Source organism: Myotis daubentonii, chromosome 3 (genome assembly GCF_963259705.1).
Source record: "Myotis daubentonii chromosome 3, mMyoDau2.1, whole genome shotgun sequence".
Taxonomy (NCBI): Eukaryota; Metazoa; Chordata; class Mammalia; order Chiroptera; family Vespertilionidae; genus Myotis; species Myotis daubentonii.
In genome coordinates, this window is record NC_081842.1 from 54341178 (window position 1) to 54361970 (window position 20793).

The following is a 20793-nucleotide window of genomic DNA, read 5'->3' on the forward strand; positions in this document are numbered from 1 at the left end:
TCTTGGATCACAGGAGCCATTTGGTCAGCCATGCCAATCTCTTTATTACTCTTGGCAAACTACCACATTGTCAAACAACTGTTAGCTGGGGGTGGAGACAATGGATGAACAGGATCCTAGTGAATTACTACTCCCTATCTTCGCTCCACTCTAAACAAGGGAAATGTAGATTCCAGTATTAAAAGCCATGGAATTTGTAGGTAAATCCCATTAGATTTGATTATTAAGGTTCCCATTTTTCTTTCTGACTAATGTATAAAGTTCTTTGTTTTAAATGTAAGCAATCACAGGTGATTAAATATTTTTAAACTTTTTATTATGAAACCAAAGCAAAGTAACAGAATTTCAAAAATTAAAATACAGAATTTTAATTCTAAACAAATATTAAATCTACACCAAGAACTAAAAATCAGAGCTTACCAATATTTAAGAATAAAGGGAAATGGCTAAAATGTTCACAGTCATTACTTCTTCCTTATTAGCCTCAGAGTTGCATCATTTTCCTTTGTGCTTCACTTGGACAGGATACAGAATTTCTTTCTCATCTATCTTTTCTTACTGTAGACTGTAACTTCAGAGGAACTTTTGTCTTCCTACATAGTTCTTTATATGTTCCTTCAGCAAATATGCGAGCACCTGCCTATTGGACTGAGATGATGTGGACATAAAGAAGAGTCCATCATTGATCCTGTCCTAAGATGTTCAGAAGAGATAAGACACCAACAAATAATCAATAAATATAAATAAATTTATACGAGGTATAAAGTAATACAGCATGAGTTAAGTATAGATAAGATATAAAAATAGGGGAATTTCAAGGAAGAAGAGATTACATTCAGCTATAGCAACTGAGGAATGCTTTGTGAGGATAGTATTTGGGTTGGGTATGGACTGGTCCTTCAAAGAAGGCTTCAAAGTGGTCCTGAATGTGGTGGCCTTGATTTCCGGAGTATAATCTTCTCAATGCTAATTTAAAACTCCTTGAGTGTCTATCTCTTCAAACTGTTCATTTTTTTAAATGATCAAAAAATATTAATATTGCTGTCTATATAAACAGTAATTGGGGGACTTAAATTAAAAGTTAATTATAATACCTACTATATGGTTTAGGGCTCTGTTATTTTCTAAACTCTTTCCCAGGTAAAACCATATCTGAATTGCAGAAGATGCCTAATTATTGAGCCATGACTTTTAAGTATTCAACTGGGCAAAACCTACTTGCATTAGGAGCTTTCTCAAGTCTAAACCTAAGCTTACATGAATAAAATGAAGGAGGTGAAATAAATGGCTTAACATTCAAAAGTCAGATGATGAAAAAAATGGCAACTGTGAAATGATATATACTAACCACAGATTTCTTTGTATGAAATGTTTTAATTATGAGCCATTCACCATTACAGGCTTTAAGTCTTAATATTTCTTCTTTCCTATGTAAAAGCAGATAATGAGAACTGCCTATCTCAAGTACGACAGAGTACCATAGTATGAACGGGAGTAACAGTAACGTCTGCTTACACACTGCATGCTTCACTAAAGTTAAGAGCTAGAGAATGCTCCTGTTTTCTCAGGTTATACATTTTTCCTGCTCATAGTTTCAGTTGAAATACAACTACTACTTTGCCTTTCAATAGCACCTCGTATCCATCATACAAGCCCTTTGACATTATTTTCTCTACCCTCAATATTCGTATAAGGTAGTGAAGGGAGGGAACAAGGATTTTGTCTGTTTGTTTTTGGCAGATGAGAAAACTTAACATTAATTTTGAACTCAACTTTGGCAACATATTTGAAAATCATCTAGAATTCTTTTAATCCTTATGGTAACGTCATATCCCAGACCAACATCAAAACCTTAGGGTATGAGACCCAAGTGTCAAATTTTTCAAAACACACACGATTCCAAAGTACAGCTGAGGTTGAGACTACTGGTTTAGATGATTCATACTCAACCTTCAATGCAACTGTCTTCTACTTAACTGCTCAGCACCAATGAAAAAGAGATTCCATTTCCTTAAACACTGTAGTAGTTTGTTTTACTATTCTGTACAGCTACTATTGGTCTCCAGTAACAAATTCATTTATCAGGTTATAAATGAAGGCTCTTCATTCCCCCAATGCTTGTGCTAAATATGAATCTCCATTTTATAAAATTTGCAAATGGGATATTAGTGAATTTAAATCTTCGAGATAAGAATAGCTTGTTGTTAAATATTTAGGCAATTATTTGATTCTAGGTTTGATATGCAATAACCATGTGTTTCTGTTTTCCATTCAGCACCTTCAAAACTTCGTTACAAAATAAATGTTTACTAATAAGACAAAACAGAAGTTATAAACAAAACTTTCAGCAAAAGCTCTTGGAATTGGCTGTTTCACAATCCAAAAAAGAAACAAGTACTTAAAGGACTTTTTAATTTTCTAACTAGTTCAATTTTCATCCTGACCAGTTCTCTTCTTTAATTAAATTTTAAATGACCAAATTGAGTCATTCCACAGCAAGAAAAATCAATTTCTGTAGCAGCTATACTCTTTAATATATGTAAAATAATTTTGCTCTGTACTATTGAATAGGGTTTCCAGGTTTCTTCTTGACATGGATATGGAAAAGAATCTTTAACAGATTTTATCTTTAAGCAACATACCAAACACACAACACATATTTGTAAGCCTGTTACGGGACAAAAATAAATCTGTTCATGACTGAAATCCCGCTTCATAGGATACTGATAACTTTAACTCTCAAGCAGCAACCCAAAACCCCCAGCCAGCTGCTTGCTGTCCCTAATTTTATTAGACTTAAGACAAAATATACATACAACCATAACCTAAAAAAGTACAAAGGTTCCACTTGCCTTAGCCAATTCTTATCACAAAGATTTATCTGAAACCATACAATATATACTTTCATACAGAAAGATGCTTGTTTCTCTTCTAACAAAAGAAAATCTCAAATCATATATGTTAGATAATTAATTTGAAAGAGTATTAGTGAAATCAGTTATTAGTCAAAAATTCTGAATAGGAATTAATGTTAAGCTCTTTTACAATGAAACCTTCAAAATATTGCCAACCTGAAGTTTTCAGCATAAGGTGTTTTATTTCAAGTCCCATGGGGGCAATTATCTACAATAAGATTAAGAACATTCTTAACCTGGGTTCAGGTTGGCACTGTTCCAGGTGGGTGAGTAAACATTTTCTTGATAACCCAATGAAGAGTTTGAGGCTTAGATTGTTGCATGTTGTAAACAATATGAAATTTTTAAAAAATTATAATATCTACAGCAGTATAAAGTTACAAAATAAAAGGACCATTAATCAATTCTTTTCCTAAGGTCTATGACTAACAGCTGTCATATTTGAGGCCTATAAGAGCAAATAGCAATATTCTGTGTTTTTATGAGACACTTTCTCAGAAGGCCAAAAAAGAAAAAAACACACAACCAAACCCAGGTACTATAATGTGGACATTATTATTATTACATATATGATTAGAAAGAAATTTGCCTTCCCTTAATCTTTATCCAGTATATTAGAAGATTTTTATAATAATTTTGATCATTTAAAAAAAAGGACTATAATAGCTATGGAAGCTGTAAACCAAATCTAACACAACATGAGCCAATACAACACACCTCCTCTTAAAATCCTCTTCTTTGTAGTTACCTAATTGTCCCTAAATGTTATTTTAATTTTGTACCATGTAGTGGTTTTTAAGAAATTGAACTAGAACAAAGCAACCCCTTTGTCCTGTGTTTTTTTTACACACATATTGTATATACAACTTTTAAAATAGCTGCACAATTTTACATCTCACTGTTAAGAGAAGTGCAGTCCGAGCAGACCATGCTTCTCAATATATTAAAAATATTAAATAAAACCCAACCAGTTTCATACTTTTCTAATAGTCAAGCTGGCTGGGGGAAAAAGGGTCTGAAAAAAAACAAAACAGGCAGTTGTAAAACAGTACCAGTCTTTCTTCAAATACACACTACTTTAAAATCTTGCTATTTCCTTCTTATCCCTTTTACAGCATCTCTAAGATCTCACCTTAAAAGTTGGAAATAACATATTGCTAGCTTAGAGACAAATTCTGTTGCAACATGCATATGTCAACTGCCCACTCAACCAACTGCAACCCTGAGGATTTTTCTGGCCCAGTAGAAAGAGGAAACACTAAGATTATCTTTGCTGTAGAGTTGCTTCTACAGTTAACAATTTCATGTGTTTTTCAGGATGTTTCTTGGACATGCATGCATGACACTGTCACTTCATGATTTTACTTTCCACAAGCAGATATCTCCTCCACTCTGTCTTTCATCCCAAGAAAGCCACTGTCATCCATCCAAAGGTTTTCCAAGGTAAACCAAAGTCACTTCTGTGTTGCCATACACAGCAGAAACTGCTGGATACAAGCAGGCCTTTGGAAGTCCTCTAAAGGCAACCCCCAGGAACTCATATCCACGTTCAAAAGCTAAAGTCTTATCTTCCATGTCCAAGATGACTCGAATTCTTTCTCCTATCTGCAAACAGATATCAAAAGAAGATTAGAGAAAAAAACCATCAAGTGCATAGCTAATAGAAACATAACAAAAATGAACAAACTGAAAATATTATTAAGAATATGTTACCTATAAAAACCAAGAGAAGATTTCTGGTCAGGGAGAAACTTCTAGATTCTAGAAGAATATATATCAATTTCATCATAACTGCTTGATTTGTTTTCAGTTTAAGACTTACATGGAATCTATATTTAATACTGAAAATTCAAATGTCCCCTGGATCAGTACTCTAATCTTATTTACTCTTTGTTTCAAGGCTTTTCTTAAGAAGAGTATCACTAAAGTCTATAACTTGATATAATATTCTACCCCAAAAAGGCTAAGTAATCTTTTCAAATTACTATAGTATACACACACACATACACGGGTATTAATCATCCATAAAAAAATAGGCACCTTGCCCTAGCTGGTTTGACTCAGTGGATAGAGCATCGACCTGTGGACTGAAGGGTCCCAGGTTCGATTCTAGTCAAGGGGACATGCCTGGGTTGCGGGCTTGATCCCCAGTGTGGAGCGTGCAGGAGGCAGCCTATCAATTATACACTCTCATCATTGATGTTTCTACCTCTCTCTCCCTCTCTGAAAAAAAAATAATAATAATAATAATAATTTTATATATATATGAATGACCTGGGTTTGCTTCCCAGTCATCACTTATTAAAAAAAAAAAAATGCACCTTTGATATATGCTACATGGATACACCTTTAACATTATGCTAAGTGAAATAAATCAGACACAAAAAAACAAATACTGTATGATTCCACTTATAACAGGCACCTAGAATATTCATATTCATAGTCAGAAGGTGGAACAGAGGTTACCAGAGGCTGGGGGGTGAGAGGCAAAAATGAGGAGTTATTTTTTTTAATGAGTACAGAGTTTATGTTGAAGATGATAAAAAAGTTTTGGGTATAGATAATAGATGGTTATACAACACTGTAAATATATTTGATGCCACTGAATTATATACACTTACAAATGGTTAAAATTATCATTGTATATATTTTACTACAATAAAAAGTACATATCTATATATATATAAAAGCCTAAGCGACTATGACATGCACTGACCACCAGGGGGAAGACACTCAACACACAGGCATGGAAACATGGAACAGACTGATGAATCTCAGAGGGAAGGGGGGAGCCAGGAAGGCGGGAAGAGATTAACCAAAGAACTTATATGCATACGGGTTCGTGCACTGGTGGGGTTCCTTGGCCTGGCCTGCGGGGATTGGGCTGAAACCGGCAGTCTGACATCCCCTGAGGGGTCCCGGATTGCGAGAGGGAGCAGGCCACGCCAAAGGACCCCACCAGTGTACGAATCCATGTACCAGGCCCCTAGTATACTATGAAATATTTATATAGCCTTTAAAGTTAAAGCAGTCCTATATACAATGTGGAACTTTTGTAATCATGAATAGCCAAGTCTGACTATAGTTTCTAAAGATCAGAATAGGCTTTTTAATAGTCATTTTGTGGGCACTGATCTGAAACACTTATTATAAAAACAACAGCACTGATTGTTAAACTAAACTGGAAACATAACATATTCAGTTATTTTCCCATTTAGAAAAATAAGCAAAGAAATGAGGATGTTTTTCTCTTTATAATTTGCATCTGTTAAAAGTTGTTGCACCTATATACGTGGAGGCAGAAAGTCCTAACATTTGTAATAAAAAATAGCAATTTAATACTTCCCAATTATGATAATTCCTATTGTTATTAATACTTCCCTTTGTTGTATTTCCTATCACAAATAACTACTAACATCTGTTTTTTTTCTCCCTTTGACCATCACCCCATTTAATGGACCTAAACACATCCTAATTATCATCACCATTTCTACCACCAACAAAACATGAACAATAACAAAAAAAAAAAATAGAAATGAAAAGTTAATATTTTGTTGGGTATTAGTTGTGTGCTTTATTTGCATATCAATCCTAGATGTTATCCCTATTTTACAGAAGATGAAAAAAAGACAGTATCGCTCCTGGTGAAATTTGCAACTTTGCTTCACCTTTGACTGAGTATACAGCACGCACACAGCAAAGGGAGCAGAAAGCAGAAGTCTTACTAGCTTCAGGTGTCAGAGGGCAAAACTTGGAGATGATAGGGTAACTGGAACCTTAGAGTAGGAGCTCTAGAAGCAACAGAACCACAAAGAGGATGAGCCCCACAATCTGAGAATAAACCCTGCCCAATTCTGTGTGATTGCTCTTATTACACAAATACAGAGGAAACCTCTAAGGAACTAGACCAGTAGTCGGCAAAAACGCATTAGTCAACAGAGCCAAATATCAACAGTACGATTGAAATTTCTTTTGAGAGCCACATTTTTTAAACTTAAACTATATAGGTAGGTACATTGTTATTAACTTAATTAGGGTACTCCTAAGACTCAGGAAGAGCCACACTCAAGGGGCCAAAGAGCCACATGTGGCTCACGAGCCGCAGTCTGCCGACCACTGAACTAGGCTGAAAAAAGTAGCAATGAGAAGTAAAAAAAATAAAATTGAACAAAGCCATTACCTGCTGCACATTATGGGGGAGACAGTTTAGTTTGAGTCAAGACAAGTTAACTGCCTGCTAGAACAAGAAAACCTATATTCTTTAGACAAAGCAAGTTCTAGAGGAATAAAACATTCCAGATATCACTGGATATAACCTACAATATCCAGTTTTCAATTTGAAAATTGGTGGATATGAAAAGAAACAGTAAAGTGTAACTCCTATTTGCGGGGGGGGGGGGGGGGGGGCGGGGGGACGGACGGACGGGGACAGTCAATAGGGGAAGAACCAAGATGGTGGCAGAGGTAAAGGGCAGTACTCGCCACTTCCCACAACCACATCAAAATTACAACTAAAATAAACCATCACCATTCAGAACCACCTGAAAGCTGACTGAATGGAAGTCCAACTAGAGAAGAAAAGAAGAAAGCACAGAGACTGATAGGAGGAGGGTGGGGCAAAATGGGCTGGTCCCACACCCACATGTGGCATTTTTCTCAAATGGGAGGGATATCTCAGCTGCAGAGGCCTCCTGTGAGGAGCAAGGATCCCAGCCCCACACCAGACTCCAGCCCAGGGTTCCAGAGCTGGGAAGAGAAGTCCCCATAACTTCGGGCTGTACAAACCAGCAGGAATTGCGGCTCAGTGATATAGAGGCTGTCGGAGTCCTAGCAGTTCCTCTTAAAGGGCAGGTGCACAAACTTACACAGTCCACTCTCTGAGTTCCAGCGCTAGAACAACGGCTCAGAGGGATCCAGAAGCATACAGGGTGCAACTGGATTGTCTGGCATCAGAGCAAGAAGTGTATATGGGGCCTGACTGGTTTGGCTCAGTGGATAGAGCGTCGGCCTGCAGACTGAAAGGTCCCAGGTTCGATTCTGGTCAGGGGCATGTACCTTGGTTGTGGGGACATCCCCAGGTGGAGGTGTGCAGGAGGCGGCTGATCGATGTTTCTCTCTCATCGATGTTTCTGTCTATCCCTCTCCCTTCCTCTCTGTAAAAAATCAATAAAATATATATTTTTTAAAAGTGTGTGTGTGTGGGGGGGAGGCGGGGAAACACCTTTCTTCCAGATAGGGGTGCCTGCAGGGGTTATTGTTCCTATACTGAGACCTCCCCCATCACAGAGCTGACTGGCAGCCGAATCGGAGTTCCTGACAGTGGTTAGCACCTAAGTACCTCCCAGGCAACACAGTAAGCTGCAATCATCAGAAAAGCAAAATCAAAGGGAGCTCCCAGGAGGCACTAATCTCTGCTGATGAATGCCACTTCACTTTCTTTTTTCCTTTTTTTCTCTTTCTGCTTTATTTGTTATTATTTTAGTCTCTATTTTCTCTTTCATATATCTAATTTTTCTCTTCCCTTTTCTTACTCTATTTTTTCCCCCTTCCTCCTGCTTTCTCATTTTTTTTCCCTTTTCTTATTTTTTGGTCTATCCGCTCTCTCCTCTATTTCCTTTTCAAATATTTTTCTTCCTTTTGTCTTTTATATCATATCCTTCCCCTATTCTTTACTCTGATTTTCTTTTTCATCTCTGCCCTTTCATATTCCTTTTTCTTCCCTTTTTTTCTCCTTATATTTTTTTCTTGGTTTTCTTCTATCATTCTTGCTCTCTTTTCTCTTACCTAATTCTTTCTTCTTTTGTGGTTCCTTTTGTTGTTGTTGTTGTTGTTGTTGTTGTAAGGGTCTTGTGTATCTTTTTATTTTTTTAAAAAATATATTTTATTGATTTTTTACAGAGAGGAAGGGAGAGAGATAGAGTTAGAAACATCGATGAGAGAGAAACATCAATCAGCCGCCTCCTGCACATCTCCTATTGGGGATGTGCCCGCAACCCAGGTACATGCCCTAGACCGGAATCGAACCTGGGACCTTTCAGTCCGCAGGCCGACGCTCTATCCACTGAGCCAAACCGGTTTCAGCTCTTTTTATTTTGTTTGTTGTGTTTTTTGCTGTTGTTAATCCTCACTCAAGGATATTTTTTTCCATTGATTTTTCAGAGAGAATGGAAGGGAAGGTGAGAGACAGAGAGAGAAATATCAATGTGAGAGAGACACGACTGGTTTCTCCCGCACGTGCCCCTACTGGGGCCAGGGATCAAACCTGTAACAGAGGTACATGCCCTTAACCAGAATTGAACCTTCGATCCTTCATTCCACAGGCCAATGCTCTAACCACTGAGACACTGGTTAGGGCTATTTTGTTGTGTTTTGTTCTGTTCTGTCAGCACCTCCACTAGGGCTGGTATGATGTGGTTGGGGGTAAGCCTCACAGTCAGCCAACCTTAGAGGAGATTCCATTCACGAACAGGACAACATTCAAGACCCAATTACAACAGAACTCAAATAACTCACACAAGGGACATTCCTAGAGCATCCAGCTCAGGAGATCTAAGAGATTGAATCACTGGGTCCCACAAAACAATTCCTACATAAGACCAACCCACTGGGACCCATAACAGTTTGATCTAATACATGGAAAAAAATACAAAGGGACAGCAAAAAAAGGAGAGAAAGAAACAACCCCGACATGAAAGAAAAGAAGGAATTGCCAGAAAAGGAACTAAGTGAAATGAAGGCAAACAATTTGTCAGGTAACAAGAACATACAATGAAGTCAAGGCAGTCTCTTCAATAATGGTGTTGGAATAATTGGATAGATAAATGCAAAATGATGAAACTAGACCACCAACTTACACCATACACAAGAATAAACTTAAAATGGATAAAAGATTTAAATATAACTTGTGGAACCATAAAAATCCCAGAAGAAAGCATAGCAGCAAAATATTAAATAAACAAATGGGACCACATCAAGATAAAAAGCTTCTGTACAGCAAAAGAAACCATCATCAACTTGAAAAGGAAACCCACTGTATGGGAGAACATATTTGGCAATGGTACATCTGATAAGGGGTTAATTTCCAAAGTATATAAAGAATTCATACAACTGAACAAAAGGAAGACAAACAACCCAATTAAAAAATGCGCCCGGTCAGGGTGCCTCAATGTTTGGGTGTCGACCTATGAACCAGGAGGTCACGGTTTGATTCCCATTCAGGGCACATGCCTGAGATGCAGGTTCGACCCCCAGTGTGCAGTGTGCAGTGTGCAGGAGGCAGCCAATCAATGATTCTCTCTCATCATTAATGTTTCTCTCTCTCTCTCTCTCTCTCTCTCTCTCTCTCTCTCTCTCTTTCTCTCTCTCTCTCTCTCTCTCTCTCTCTTTCTCTCTCTCTCTCTCTCTCTCTCTCTCTCACTCTCTGAAATCAATAAAATAATTTTTTTTTTAATACGCAGAAGACCTGAATAGACACTTCTCCAAAGAGGACATACAAATGGCCAAGAGACATATGAAAAAATGCTCAACATCACTAATTATCAGATGCAAATTAAAATGATAATGAGGTACTACCTCATACCTACCAGAATGGCTACCATCAATAAATCAACAAACAACAAGTACTGGCAAGCATGTGGAGAAAAAGGAGCCCTGGTACACTGCTGGTGAGAATGCAGAATGGTACAGCCACTGTGGCAAACAGTGTGGAGTTTCCTCAAAAAATTAATAATGGAACTGCCATTTGACCCAGTGATGCCACTTCTAGGAATATATCCTAAGAAGCCTGAAACACCAATCAGAAAGAATGCACCCCTATGTTCATAGCAGCATTATTTACAATAGCTAACATCTGGAAACAGACCAAGTGCCCATCAGTAGATAAAGGGATTAAAAAGCTGTGGTACATTTATACCATGCAATACTATACAGTTATAAAAAAAGGATCTCTTACCCTTTGAGACAGTATGGAGGGACCAGGAGAGTACTATGCTAAGCAAAATAAGCTAGTCAAAGAAAGACAAGTATCACATGATCTCACTTACATGTGGAATCTAATGAACAAAATAAACTGAGGAACAAAAAAGATCCAGAGACATTGAAGCATGCAACAGACTGACCTATTTTGGAAGGGGCGGGGGGGAGAGTGGGAAGAGATTAAGCAATGAACTTACATGCATATATGCATTGTCCCTGGATAGACAATAGTGCAGGGAAGGCCTGGGGAGGGGAAGGAAGTGGAGTTGAAGGAGAGGGTGAATGGAGGAAAGGAACATCTATAATACTTTCAACAATAAAGATAAATTAAAAAAAAAAAAAAAGAAAGGAAAGGAATGGGGGGAAAGAGGCACCTTGCACAAGAAATTAAGCATTAGTAAGTGTAAGAAAGTTCGAGTGGCTATATTAATATCAGACAAAATAGAAAAATAGACTTAAAGACAAGGAATATTGCCCGCCTGCTGTGGCTCAGTGGTTGAGCGTTGACCTATGAACCAAGAGGTCCCTGGTTCGATTCCCAGTTAGGGCATGTGCCTGGGTTTTGGGCTCAATCACCAGTAGGAGGCATGCAGGAGGCAGCCAATCGATGTGTCTCTCTCATAGATATTTCTATCTCTCTAAGCTTCTCCCTTCCTCTCTCTAAAAGTAAAAAAGAAAAGAAAAAGAAAAAAGACAAGGGATATTACTGGAGTCAAAGAAGGTCATTTCATAATGATAATAGTCAAACTGGGAGATATAACAATGATAAGTATATATGTATTTATGTGCACCTAAGAAGAGACAGCAAAAACTGACAGAACTGAAAAGAAAAAAAAATTAGCAAGTATAGTGGAAATTTCAACACTACTCTCAATAAATGATAGAACAGGTAGAAGGAAAAATCAGTAAGGATATAGAGGATTGAACACTATCAATCAACTTGACCTAAATGTCATTTGTGGAATATTCCATACAACAACAGAATATATGTTCTCTTCGAGCACACATGGAACACTCATCAAGATAGATCATATGCTAGGATTAAAATAAGTCTCAATAAATTTAGAAGAATTAAAATCATACAGATATGTTCTCTGAAAAGCAAAGACCGAAAGTTTTTCACTACAAAATCACAAGGCTAGTCACAGGATTTTATCGCCGAAGTCCAGACACTCTTCTCCTTAAAGCCTAAAAACACAGTGAAGAATTCTATGAAAAAAAATCCTTCCAGGGTTTTCTACCTCAGGAAACTGAATATATTTCTTAGTTCTTCTTCTTTAGTATCCCTGACTTGAGGTTATTACTGAGGCTAGAGCTTTCAAGCCACATGTTTTTCTGAAATATGCAATCTATAATTCCTTAAAATTTATAATTTCTTATCAGATTACTGTTTTAGACCTATGGGAATCATATAGCTTTTACAAATAGAAACTATAATTTTGACCCTAAAATAACATAAATATGATAAAAGGCTAAGATGAAAAGAATTTTAAAATGCAGAAGTTTGCCTGATCTTGCCAGTCTTTATAGAAATTACTGACATACCCAGAGGCTTTGAATCCACAGATTACTAAGTAGCAGAGGATATGTGTGTGCATGCACACAGGTGCATCAGGGAGGTGAGATGTCTAGAAAAAGCAGATTTGGATGTGCCATAAAGGAAAGATGACAATCTAGAGCACAAATTGGCAAACTATGGCCCCTGAGCCAAATCTAGCCTACAGCCTATAAATAAGATTTTATTGAAACACAGCTATGCTCATTCATTTACATATTATTTATGGCTGCTCTTGTGCTTTAAAAACAGAGTTGAATAGTTGTGACAGAGACCATACAGACCACAAAGCTTAAAATATTTACTATCTGGCCCTCCCTGTACAGAAAAAGTTTGCCAACGCCTGATTTAGAGCAAAAATGAACTGCTCAAGGTTGAATATGTATTAGGAAACAAATATTGAGATACTAAAAACTTATTAGAGTAGCAGAGAAAGGCCAGTTACACCATTTAATAAAAAATTACCAAAAAGGACATACAAAGCCACTATATAAAATTTTGTAAATTTAAAACAAATTAAGGCACGATTTGACAAAGGCCCACATCTAAGAAAATACCTAGTTTCTCACCTGATATTTTGGTGCATTATTGCATTGTGGAAAACTGCCATTGACTTCTCCGTTATGTAGTAGATTATTGTCCACCAGATTCCAGCCCCAGCTCTGGTCATCACTGCCCAGCAGTGCCACATAACCTTGGCACTGCATAGGGGCCCGTTTTGTGGCAATTCCAATCACTGCCACAGTGCCCAGAGGGCCCTCCCACCACACTTCCCATGCATGGCGGCCCTCACTGAAACCAATCTTGGTCCTTGCACCATCAGTGCTCTGAGCAATGGGGTTTCGATGTAAAGTAAAGCCATTCTTCTTAATGTAGACATTCCTGGAGCAGTCATTAGTGCTGAAGGCATGTTGGAAAGCACGTACCTGAAAAGATGAAAAACAGACCAAAAAATAGAAGTTTGGTTTTTCTTAAATATTAAAAGGTACCCAGCCCTAGCCGATGTGGCTCAGTTGGTTGGCGTGTCATTCTGCACACAGAAAGGCTGTGGGTTCGAGTCCCAGTTTGAGCACAGACCTAGGTTACAGATTCAATCTCTGGTCGGGGCATGTATGGGAGGCAACTGATCGATGTTCTGTCTCACATCAATGTCTCTTTTTCTCTCTACCCCCCTCCTTCCCTCCTTCCCTCCCTCTCTCTCTAAAAGCAATGCATGTCCTCGGGTGAGGAATAAATAAAAATTGAAAGTACCCAAACCTCAGGCTATGTATTTTTAAATAATAAAGTTACATATTTTTAAGTAATATAATAAACATTTCAAAAAATGGCTAGTTTCAGGATGGGACACTAACATAACATTTAAAATAACTGCCAACTGTTTCATTTCTGACTAAAATTCTAACCCGAGGTATTTCTCCAAATAGACTTCTTAAAATATCAAAAGATGTTATATACAATAATCCATATATTTTAGAGATGATACTGAAATGTTTATACATAACATAATGATATCTGGGAACTGCTTTGAAATATCCAGGGTTGGAATAGGAGATGGGTAGGGTAAACATGAAACTAGATTATCTATGAATTAATCATTGGTAAAGCTTGGTGATAGGTATAGGGAGGTTCATTAAACTATTTTCTCTACTCTAGTTTATATTCAATTATTTTTATATCAAAAAATTGAGATGCACAGTTTTTATGTTGGCAATCCTGTCAACTAAAAAGAATATTTTAAGTAAAAGAGAGAACTTAGTCATAACAGCTCTAAAGTTTTGAAAAATTTTAATAACCACAAACGATATTAGATCCTCAGCCTCCTGGCTAGGTATTAGTCATACACTGAGACAGCACCACTCTCATTTTACCAAATCAAATAATCTCCTAGATAGCATCTAAGTTCAACCACTAGAACTTATAAAGAGATAGCTATTCAGAACAGCTTCCCCTGATAGGAAAGGTTAGTTAACCTTCAGTAATTACCAGTTTTTTCAAGCTTCCAAAATAAAGATAGCATAAAAAATTGCTACTCTGTACAAATAATAACAATTTTTCATGTTTTAATAATTTAAAGCTTTTGGCTCCCCCACTTTTATTTTATTTTATTTTTATTTTCTTTATTGATTAAGGTATTACTTATGTGTCCTCTTTTGGCTTTTTTTTAAAAAAATTTCTACTTTGTTCAAACTACCCAAAAACAGCCAAAGGCTGGGACCTATTGCTTTAGTTAACCTGATAAATCAACTCCAGAATCACAGAATTTCAGCATTAGGAAGGGCCTTAAAGGTCACCTAGTCCCTCTCTCATAACTAAAAGTCAATAGCTAGATGCCCTGGCAGGTGTGGCTCAGTTGGTTAAAGTGTCAACCCAAAGGGTCACAGGTTTGATTCCCAGTTGGGGCACATACCAAGATTGTGGGTTCAATCTCCAGTTGGGGTGAGTTCGGGAGGCAACCGATCAATGTTTTCTTCTTCTCTCTCTCTCTCTCAAATCAATGGAGGCATATCATCAGGTTAGGATTTAAAAAAATAAATAAAATATTTAAATAAATTAGTTAAAAATAAATAATTAGAGAAAGAGCCCCAAAGAGAGTCAGGTATCCAGGCCCCTCATCTACTGTTCACTTACTATTAGCAGCCAGTACTTCAGATTTTACTGTTGTATTCCAGAGCAGAGAGATTTAATAAAAAACAAACTAACCTGCTTATTTCAGATATCCCATGTTTACATAGAGGCTGTAAAACTGAAGTATTCCTACATTTTTCCCCCTACCTGTTCCTATTTATAACAAACTTTTAAAAACCTGAAAGATCAAAACAGGATTAAAGGAGTAAAACAACCCCAAAATATTAACTATTGCCCAAATAACTCACGATATTACCATAAAGACAATTAACTCATTATAAAAAATTTCATTAATATGCAACTATGCCTATCCCTAATTCTTGTAAATACCAATTTCATTTTCTCTATCCTTATTCTCGTCACACTGACACTGTTGACAACCTCTTTCTCAAAAGTACATGACATTTTCCAACTTCCCAGGACTAATCCTTCATTTTAACATTTTTGGTCACCATTCTACCCCTCCCAATCTCTCCAGTCTCAGTCCTTAACCCTTTGCCTGAATTCTTTCCAGACTTTTCTTTTTTCATAGGAAAGGGAAGCTAGTTTATTTTTATTTATTTACTTACTTTTTTTATTAATCCTCACCTGAGGATACTTTCTTTTCCATTGATTTTTAGAGAGACTGGAAGGGAGGGGGAGAGACAGAGAGAGAAACATTGATGTGATTGGTTACCATTCATCCCCACACGCCCCAACCAGTTGGGGCCCAGGATTGAGCCCATAACCAAGGTCCGTGCCCTTGACCGGGATAGATCCTTCGACTCTTCAGTACATGGGTCGATGCTCTAACCACTGAGAAAAACTGGCCAGGGCCAGACCTGTCTTTCTAAAATAGCATCCTTACTACATCTCATCCCAGTTCAGTAACCTTTGATAGTTGCATTGATGACCATATCAACTATAAGTTCGTCTGTCTGGCTTTCCAAGCCCTTCAGATCTGGTTCCTCCTATTTTCCTTTCTAATTTTGTGTTAATTTTCCTTGTCTGTAATATCATACCTGCTTTCCTCCTCCCACATATCCTCTAAGATAGTGGTTCTCAACCTTCCTAATGCCGCGACCCTTTAATACAGTTCCTCACTGTTACAAATTGAACGCAATTAAAGCATAGTGATTAATCACAAAAACAATATGTAATTATATATGTGTTTTCCGATGGTCTTAGGTGACCCCTGTGAAAGGGTCGTTCGACCCCCAAAGGGGTTGCGACCCACGGGTTGAGAACCGCTGCTCTAAGATCAGCCCCAATCTTACCACCTTCATGAAACTATTCTTAACCGGGATCACCCAATCTCCCTAATCTCTCTCTCTTTCCTACCCACCATAGTCTGCATCATACAACACAATTCTGAACACACCCCAACCACTTGATTCTAGTAAAAAACACCTTTCAAGAAGCTTAATCTAACCTAAACTGATCAAACCTTTAGGAAATACAGAGGACAGAAGAGCATGTTAAGCAACACCATGGGAATAAAATACACAAAATTCAGACCAAGGGAAACTACAGGGTAAACTATCTGATTTTTTTTAATGTTTTCATTGATTTTAGAGAGGAAGGGAGATGCAGAGAAAGAAACATTGATCGGCTGCCTCCTGCATACACCCTACCGGGGATCAAGCCTGAAACTCTGGCATGTGCCCTGACCAGGAATCCAACCGGTGATCTCTAGGTTCAAGGGACAACACTCAACGAAGTGAGCCACACCGGCCAGGGCTTGACAACATTGTTTGTTTGTTTTTATTTTTCGTTCATCCTCACCCGAGGATATTTTTCCATTGATTTTGTTTTTCTTTTTAGAGAGAGTAAAAGGAGGAAGGGATGGGGGGGTGGGGGGGAGAGAAACATGGAGAGAGACACATCCGATTGGTTGCATCCTACATGAGCCCGAGGGGTCAGACTGACCCTGCAACCCAGGTACATGACCTAGGCCAAGAATAGAACATGAGCCGAAACTGGTTTGGCTCAGTGGATAGAGCGTCGGCTTGCGGACTGAAAGGTCCCAGGTTCGATTCTGGTCAAGGGCATGTACCTGGGTTGCGGGCACATCCCCAGTGGGGAGTGTGCAGGAGGCAGCTGATCGATGTTTCTCTCTCATCGATGTTTCTAACTCTCTATCTCTCTCCCTTCCTCTCTGTAAAAAAATCAATAAAATATATTTAAAAAAAAAAAAAAAGAATAGAACATGAGACCCTTAGGTCCAAGGGCCGATGCTCTAACCACTTAGAATACCAGCCAGGGCATGACCTGATTTCTTCAACAAATAAGTTGCAGGAATGAGAGATGGGGAGATGGAGGGTGAATTTATAGACTGAGGTAGCCTTAAGAGACATGTCAACTGTTTGCCATTGGAACATTATATAGATCTTGATTAAATAAACTGAAAATTAAAAATAAATATTTAACATTTATGAGACAATTGGAAATCTGAACACTGTATTTTTTTATATTAAGGAATTACTATTAGTTTCTTTATACTTTGGAGATATAATGATATTGTGATTATGTTAAGTGTCCTTATCTTTTAGAGATGGATACTAAAAAATTCAGAAATGGAAAAATACACAAATAAATAAATAAAAACAATATATAGTTCCTGTCCCAAGTCTCATGCACAACCTGGACTGTACATTATGGCTAACAGCTTTAAGACCTACTTTAGGATCTAAGTCTGAAATTTGAAGAATTATAGTTAGATGCTAAGTATGACTGGAATAATTGATGCTATTAGGTGACATGGAAAATATGAACTTTGAAAAAGAAGACAAATCCTAAATAGATTAACAGCTCCAAATACTTTCCAGTTTTATATTATCCCAAGCCTGTTCCCATCCTTCTTTCAGTTACCAGACTCCCTGGAAATCTTATCTGACTCTTCCTTCTTCTTCATCTCACTTAGCCAGTTAGTTAGCTGTCCACCTATGTGGATCTGTTCTCTGCAATAGCTCTCCCAACCATCCCCTTCTCTCCTCTATACACTTGTTCATACATTTGTTCTATATACTTGTCTTAAGTACCGCTGGAATAGGCACTAACTCCTGTCCTCTCCAATTCATCTTATAGCCAAGTTTTCCTAAAGCACAGCTCTTATTTTGGTACTCCTCCATTCAAACATCTGTGGTTTCCAAATGTAGAACAAAGCCCAAACTATATACTAACAGACTAAAGGCTATATTTCAAGGACCTCCATGATATATATCGTTTCAGCTTACCTTTACAATCATATTTCCCACTATTTTAATTCAATCAAATGAAACTTTTCTAGTTAGTCTCTCCTCTAAGCTCCAAACTGCAACCGGTGCCTATCTGAAATCTCTTGGATATCTCAAACACAGTCAATTCTATTCTACCCAAACGGAACTAATTCTTAGTCCTGTAAATCTAGCCCAGGTGATCCCTATATATGTAAGCCAGGTATCTAGGAGTCATCCTTAGCACCTCCCTCTTCCTCACCCCTAATTCACATTTACTGCTAAGTCCTGTAGATTTTACTTCCAAAATCTCTCCTCAATTTCTCTTCATCTGCTCCACTACCTACTTCCTAATTGACCTACTTATATTTCTAAGGTTCCCTCCACCCTGTGCTCCATACTGAAGTTAGAAATAACCTCTTAAGCCCTAGCCGGTTTGGTTCAGTGAATAGAGCATCAGCCTGCGGACCCCAGGGTCCCAGGTTCGATTCCGGTCAAGGGCATGTACCTTGGTTGTGAGCACATACCCAGTAGGGAGTGTGCAGGAGACATCTTATCCATGTTTCTCTCTCATCGATGTTTCTAACTCTCTATCCCTCTCCCTTCCTCTCTGTAAAAGTATCAATAAAATATATATATAAAAAAATAACCTCTTAAAAAAAGCAAACTAATCATATCATCAATCCCCACACCCCTAACCACCCCCCCTTTTTTTTATTGCTTAAAGTATTACAAAGGGTATTACACGTGTCCTTTTTTTTCCCCCCGCCCTTGACAATCCCCTGGCCTCCCCTACCCCCCAGTGTCTTATGTCCATTGGTTATGCTTATATGCATGCATACAAGTCCTTCGGTTGCTAACCCTCTCTTGCTTACACTTCAAAATGACTTCCCTATAGTTTAGCCCCAGTCTACCTCTTCCATCTTATCTCAAACCTGTCTCACTTTTGCTCTCTATACTCCAGCCACACTGATGTATTTGTGTACCTCATACTCAGCAGGTTCTCCCCTAGCAGGCTCTTCTCACTTCTTGGCTTACATATCCTTATCGTCTAAGTCTCAGTTTATCATTATTTCTTTAGAGAAGGCCTTCCCTGACCTCCCTACCTAGGTCAAATTCTCCATTACTCAAACTCAGAGTGCCAATGTCCTCTCAGCCCAACCATACCTGTTACTTGACATTTTTATTTGCATATGAAGAAGGCAAGAATATGCACAATAAGCTAAGGGAGGAGGGGGGGGGAATGCAACAAAACCGGAATTCTATGACAAATAGAATTAAAGAGACACACCGTCAAGGTGGAACTAGGAAGAAGTTGGCAAGGAAGTAGCCAATAATAGTGGGACAAGGCAGTATTTTGATGGTTAAGCGATGCCGATGGCTATCCTGAGAGGTAGCCGAATGCCCAGGACCACACTCACTTAAGAGTCTGAAACATAGCAGAAATAATTAGAGAACCCGGGTGAAAATAAAGGAAAAAAATGATTATAAATCAGATTTTGGGAAAGGTTAGGTGCATGTGAGCGTGAAAACCTAAGTACGAAAGCAGGAAGATCTAATAAAGCCTGTTTGGGGGGGGGGGGGAGGGAGGGGGGAAGAGAGAGAGAGAGAGAGAGAGAGAGAGAGAGAGAGAGAGAGAGAGAGAGAGAGAAAGAGAAAGAAAAGATGAGAGTATTGAAGGTACAACAATAGGGTGGTCTGTCTTTAAAGGGAAAGACTATGAAAAGTAGAATGAGTGATGGAAACGGTACCAACTGGTCCTTTAAAAAGTATCACGGAAGTGGAGTGGGTTACGGAGCCGAACTTGAATCCGAAGAGATGTTTATGGAGGGGGAAGGTGAGGGAAGGCAATGACTGGTCCCCAGGAAGGCGGGAGGGATGGGGAAGCGAGGCGCCCGACTCAAGCTGCGCTGGGAGGCACTGAGCGCGGGCCGGGGGCGGCGGCGTGGCCCCGAGCTCCCTCACCTTGGCCTTGTAGCTGGGCAGGTTGCAGAGGATGTCCGTGCGCAGAGCCTCCTCGGCCAGGCTGCGGGCGCACAGGCTCCGCCACACCTCGCTGTTCTCATCGCCGTGCAGGCAGCGGTACCAGTGCTTGCACACCAGGGCGCAGCTCCGCAGCTCGGACAGCTCCAGGTAGGAGAACACCAACTCCAGCACCCGGCTGGGCAGCCGGCCCCCGGCGCCCGCGGACCCGGAGCCCGAGCCGGCGCCCGCGCCGCCGCCGCCGCCGCTACAGCCCGCGCCGCCGGAGGCTGCCCCAGCCCCCGGGGCCGGCGCCGCCATCGCCTCACCAGCCGGCCCGAGGGCCGCCGCCGCCGCCGCTTCCCCCCGTCTCTGCTGGGGAGGCCAAGCCTCGCCTAGAACCCGGAGCAGCGCTCACCGCCCCTTTCACAGCTCACCGCCGTCGCCTCCGCCACTCCCGCCCCTGCCCGGGGCCGTCCGCCGCCGCCCCGCCTCACTGAGGGCAGACGCGCCCGCGCTCAGGCGTCCCCCGCCCCTCCCCCGCGGTTCAGCGCGGGCGCCGGAGCCG

At 39.4% G+C, this 20793-nt stretch overlaps 1 protein-coding gene across 2 annotated transcripts; it reads right to left on the minus strand.

The window, feature by feature from the left end:
• Positions 1 to 294: 294 nt before the first annotated feature.
• Positions 295 to 20546, minus strand: FBXO45 (F-box protein 45). 2 transcript variants are annotated; one of them, XM_059687536.1, is made up of 3 exons: positions 20229 to 20546; positions 13014 to 13370; positions 295 to 4520 (listed from the first exon to the last, which is right to left on the minus strand). In XM_059687536.1, exons 1-3 carry the CDS (start codon positions 20544 to 20546, stop codon positions 4335 to 4337), a joined length of 861 nt encoding a protein of 286 aa, XP_059543519.1. In that variant the 3' UTR covers positions 295 to 4334. The 2 variants fall into 2 exon arrangements, with proteins under 2 accessions (XP_059543519.1, XP_059543520.1); XM_059687537.1 differs by lacking the exon at positions 295 to 4520 and adding an exon at positions 4632 to 4676.
• Between the last annotated feature and the right edge of the window lie 247 nt (positions 20547 to 20793).